Source organism: Mytilus edulis, chromosome 13 (assembly GCF_963676685.1).
Source record: "Mytilus edulis chromosome 13, xbMytEdul2.2, whole genome shotgun sequence".
Lineage (NCBI taxonomy): Eukaryota > Metazoa > Mollusca > Bivalvia > Mytilida > Mytilidae > Mytilus > Mytilus edulis.
In genome coordinates, this window is record NC_092356.1 from 37,263,028 (window position 1) to 37,269,027 (window position 6,000).

The window sequence follows — 6,000 nt, forward strand, 5'->3', positions numbered from 1 at the left end:
TGTCCAGGTGGACATTTTTTTTACAAGACATTGTGTCCGCAAGGACATTTTTTATACGATTAAAGTTTTAAATGATATCCATTCCCTTGTTATTACTGGACGCATTTTAACTTTAATTACGCACTTGAATTAGTTGTTTCTTTGACATAAAAATTGTCTCATTGGCACCTATACAATCCTTATCTTCATACATGTATCTATATCTTTTAATACAGTTATATACATGTATAATTCAAACTCAAATAAGGAACAGATGCTGTTTAGTTTTATTTTCCTTGAAGGACACAATGTTATAACATTCACTACGAAAATTTGTTCTACAGATGGACCATATTTCACAACTGTTGCTGTAAAATGGTGCCCACTTAGAAGAAGATATTTCATGGCAATGGACATTATTTATTGTCTATTGCCTTCTTCTCTGGGATAATAAATATAATAAAGTTCTTCATATTTGATTTTACACTTCCTTCTTATTGTTATTCTTTCATTGTCATTACCATTTGCTGGGAATTTCTTCGAACTTAAATTTCTCTATAATCACCATGATCACTCCCATCCATTATTTATATGTTTACATTTGTATATTGATCAATTTTTCACCATATTTTAATTAAAATTGAAGTATAATAAAACTTTGTAATGACCTTTGTATTACTTCCCTTGGAGGACACAATTTAATAGCAACAACTATGAAAATGTGTCCTGTGAGTGTTGTTAGCAGTAAAAACCTGTCCTTTTGAGGGATACCATTCTAGGGCAATGTACATTATTAAATACCAAATTTCAATGAAAAACTGTCTACATGGACACTTTTTCATAGGACACTATTATGTCTTACAGTTTGTCAGAGGAAAACAGCCAAATAATTAGACCAAATATTTTACTGGAAAATTAGAGTATGTTAGATAGAGACAAACGAATTGCCTTGCTAATGAAAACCCGTACAATGACTTTGATATGGGTTGTCGAACGTGTAGAGAGCGTTGCACTTATGTTACACGAGGCTTCGGAATTAACGTCCCAAGAACGATCGAACGAGGCTGCTTTTGTAAACTCGGCATCTTGCGGAGAGACAGTACCAACTATGTTTTATTATACTAATTATATAATGGGATACACTCAATGTTATATTTCAACATTAAATAACTTTGCTTTCAATACGTTTTTCTCTGGCCGTGTCTGAATCATCTGGTACATAGCACAATGAAGACAGTAATGCTTGTAAACAAAATGGTTAATAAAATGCATTCTTCGCCTCTTTTTTGAAATGTAGCTTTAACAAAAAATCATGATTTGTGCATACTGATTTTTATTTATCTAATATAACTATATTAGGGGCCGGTTATCTTCCCTACATAACAGCTCATATTTGTTTTCAGTATTAATGTGAAATACGCAATTTGTATCGTTTAAATTGGGTGCAGTAATAGATGTTCTGTCTTAATTACCTGTTGTCTTCAACTTTTCGTAATTTCTTAACCCAATCTAAAATATCTTCTTCAACGTGCGTTCTTCCAAGCAGACGATCTCGAGCTGCACACGAGATTTTTCCTGTTTTTTCCATCTTCCTGAAATATCAATCAAATTTAACGAAGATTAACATTAAATTTTTGTATAATTGCCAATGACACGACTATCCACCAGAGACCAAATGACGTAGTTCTAAGTATGCAACTATATGGTCCCCATACGGCCTTCAACAACGAGCAACACCCATTCCATATAGTAAGCAAAAAGCGAGTCTTAAACGAGAAGCCAAAATGACATGAATTGTTAATAAAAAGAATGGCCAACGAAGATACAAGTATCTTGTTTTAGGAAGGGATAAATCCTACTTTGTAAAGGATCACTCTGATTTAAACAAAAAATTCTCTGAAACTGACATTTTCAAGATGCTTTATTTCTTGATTGACACATTTGTTACGTTTGGAGGACGTGTTTTCAACAGACTATCGGCATTCCAATGGGAACGAATTGTGCCCCTCTTCTTGCCGACTTGTTTCTTTGGTATTATGAGGCTGACTTTATACAGGAACGTCTAAGGAAGACAGAAAAGAGATAAGCAATATCCTTTAACTTTACTTTCTGCTATATAGATGATGTTCTTTCACTAAATAATTCACAATTTGGTGTCTTTGTCGAACGCATCTATCCCATGGCACTAGAGATAAAGGATACACCAGATGCAGTTAAGTCGGTCTCATATCTTGACACTTACAACTAGAAATTGACAATGAGGGTAGTTTGAAAACAAACTTTACGACAAAAGAGATGATTTCAGCTTTCCAATTGTGGACTTTTCATTTCTAAGTAGCACCAGTCCAGCAACACCTGCATACAGTGTATATATCTCCCAATTGATACAATATTCCCGTGCTTGCATTTCCTATCATGATTTTCTTGATAGAGGGTAACCGTTGTTGCTCACAAGGAAGCTATTACATCAACAGTTCCAAATGGTAAAGTTGAAATCATCTCTTCGTACATTTTACGGACGCCATCACGAGTTAGTTGACTGTTATGGAATAACCGTTTCACAAATGATATCGGATATGTTCCTTACGTCGTAACTACAATCCCCTTCCCTTTCATAAATGTGACCTACCGAATTATACTTTTTACCGGATTTGTTATCTCATAAGCAACACGACGGGTGCCACATGTGGAGCAGGATCTGCTTACCCTTCCGAAGCACTGAAATCACCCCTAGTTTTTGGTGGGGTTCGTGTTGTTTATTCTTTAGTTTTCTATGTTGTGTCATGTGTACTATTGTTTGTCTGTTTGTCCTTTTCATTTTTAGCCATGGCGTTGTCAGTTTATTTTCGATTTATGAGTTTGACTGTACCTCTGGTATCTTACGTCCCTCTTTTATGTGCAGAACTACTAACACCAAAATTTATTATGACGGATATCAACCAAAGACAACCCCTCAATTCCAGGTTCCTTATAAACTTGGAAAAGAAGCACACATAATAAAGATTTATTTGTCAACTATATGTATATATGTAAGAAACTGAAAATTTCTATAGGCAAGTCTGAAAGGATTTATCCCTATTTTAATGTATAAAAAAAGAAGATGTGGTATGATTGCGAATGAGACAACTCTCCACAAGGGACCAAAGTGACACAGAAATTAACAACTATAGATCACCGTATGGCCTTCAACAATGAGCAAAGCCCATGTAGTTAATTATGAACATATTTATGGTAGAAATAACAAAAGGATATAAACACCAGAATTGTCTTCTCTATTACACAAATATTACTCTTTAATTACAAAATCGGAGTTTTCGTTTTTATACACAAATGAACAAAGAACGAAATTATTTTACTTATCAAATTAACGTATTTACAAAATTTTGGATATTACATATATATCAGTCATGTCATTGTGTTATATATGGAAGATTGAATTTCTAAAGTTTTGCACATTTTGTTTATCGTGATCATTTGACCACTACAGTAAAAATCAACATCATATTTTTACACACCGAAAATAACTTTGAATATGAAAAATTGAATATAAAGTTCAAGAATAAAAATATTCATATACATGTTATGCTGTTTTTATTCCTGCGATTACATATTGATGGATTTGAATGAAATAATATATAATATAGCCATCGCCCCTTAAGTTGTCTTTCATTTAGAACGCAATGACGTAAACTGAAATTTTAATAATACCCGGTTGGTAGCAAAAAGAGACCGTATTTGAAAATTATACGAAAATCGCAAATATTTTATTGTAAAATTAAAGCTTGTATCCTTCGGGATGCGTATTGCTAAATCGAATATAATAATATTTACAGATATAAGTCAACGATCTTTCTTACAAGGATTATTATGAAAACCGATTTACTGTTCTTAATAACTAAATTACACATTCGCATAAAAAGTGTACAAAACAACACAAACATTAAAAATGGAATTAGTAAAAACTATAATCAATTCGCCGTTTCAGAGTCTAATGCACTCTAGTATTTCAGTGGAATAAAAATAAATTATATAATTAAATTATATACAAATTTGACTAAACCGAGTGATTCATTCGTTTTAATTCGCTGTTCTACGATTGCTACGCAAATAAAAAAGATCGATTCCGGGGAGGGACCGAATTATTTGAATGAATCAAGTTATTCTGGTTTGAAATTGGCAATGGGATAAGAGAGTGCAGTAGAAACGTATAATCATGAAGCCAAATAGTTTGAAAATGCGACATCGCTGCATTTTTCTTCAAATACACATTGAAATAAGAATGTGTCCATAGTACACAGATGCCCCACTCGCACTATCATTTTCTATCATTTGCCAGTTAGTGTACCGTAAAATTGTAGTATAAATCTAATTTGGGATTAAAATAAGAAAGATCATATCGTATAGGAAACATGTAAACTAAGTTTCAAGTTGCTTGGACTTCAACGTCATCAAAAACTACCTTTACCAAAAACGTTAACCTGAAGCAGGACAGACGGACGAACGGACGAACGAACGAACGGACGCACAGACCAGAAAACATAATGCCCTTCCACTATCATATCGTAGAGGGGGCATAAAAAGAGACAAAAGATACTAAGTCGAGACATTCGAACTCAAAATTCGAAAACAACGTTATGACATATAAACAAAATACAAAAAAAACAAAATATTTGCAGTTCCAACTTACTGTACATTTTTTCTGTCTAACCCTTACCTTACATCCCAGCTCCTTTGTTCTAACAGGGTGATCTTAGCCGGATCACCCTTAGCCAGATCACCCCAGCTTGAGTTTATTTGTTTTGCATGCTTTCCTTTGTTTTGTAACATTTTGGTGGGAATGTCAAATCCACTTCAAAACTTATAATTATTTATATGGAAAAGATTATCTTTTAAAATATACGCAGAAAAAATCCAATGTATATGCTGAGATTCGAACTCAAGACCTTAAGCATATCAACCCACGACACATATTTTATCTTTACACCCACGACACATACCACTACACCAGGATGACTGGACACCAACTGCCAGTAATTAAACATACAAATGTACTTAAAGGAAGCAAGATATTTCATAAGTGGGGCGAGTTGGTCGACCTTTACTCAGTGGGGTTCAAACCCTTTTTGTTAATGAGTGAGTTTTCAGCCTGGTTGTTCAATTTGATTTTACACTTTTTCAAAAGTGGGGCGAGTCGGTAAACAAGAGTGAGTCTATTTCTTTTTATAAAGTAGCGATCTAGTGTTGGCCGATTGGCCAATGGGGCGAGTTGACATTGTTTCATATCTACTCATCGTGTTCGGGGGGTCATAAAGGGTATACATTGCATAGTAATTTATAAAGTATACTACTGGCATTCTATAGACTAGATCTTATGAAATGTAAATGGTTTTACGTCTAATCTTAAACAACTGGGATGTAAAATTGTTATCCCATTCGGACTTGGTGTGTCAGTGGTTAGATCACCCTCTGGCCTCCGGCCATCGGGTTGGTCTTACACTGACACACCGCGTCCTTGTGGGATAACTATTACTGAATATACACATTGACTTATGTGTGTCGAGAATATGACTGTGAATATGTTATACGTATTCACAACAAAACATGGAGCTTCAAACAACTCATTAATTCGAACGTTATAAGAAAATACCTGTACCAAGCGAGGAATATGACAGTTGATTTTGCTAATCAGTTTAAAAAATTGACTCGGAGGTCGGTATTTAAGTTATTTTACTAATTTAACAGGGTTTGAATAATTTTGTCTTCTGTGTTACATATTCGGCGCCAAGACGATAACCTTATACATACTGTGAGGTCAGACAAGTTATAAAGTTTTTGTAAACTGTTACCAGCAATTAGTTGTAATCAAGAGAAGAATTGTTTTCATTTGTCTTACCTTCGAAAAGTGAATGTTCTAAATGTATAAGAAACTACGACATGTACGATAGTCAAACATATGCAATCATAACCATTGGAACTTATGAAAAATGTTCAAGAATGTGAATTATCTTTTTCAAATTCACT

General features: G+C 34.0%; 1 protein-coding gene across 2 annotated transcripts in view; it reads right to left on the bottom strand.

Annotated features, from left to right (window-relative positions):
* Positions 1-1,567, bottom strand: part of LOC139501238 (uncharacterized) — a 61,496-nt gene extending 59,929 nt beyond the window's left edge. For both annotated transcript variants that reach the window (XM_071290252.1, XM_071290251.1), the window contains exon 1: positions 1,452-1,567. In XM_071290252.1, coding sequence (XP_071146353.1) covers positions 1,452-1,567 — 116 coding nt within the window. The remainder of the gene's footprint in view (positions 1-1,451) is intronic.
* Between the last annotated feature and the right edge of the window lie 4,433 nt (positions 1,568-6,000).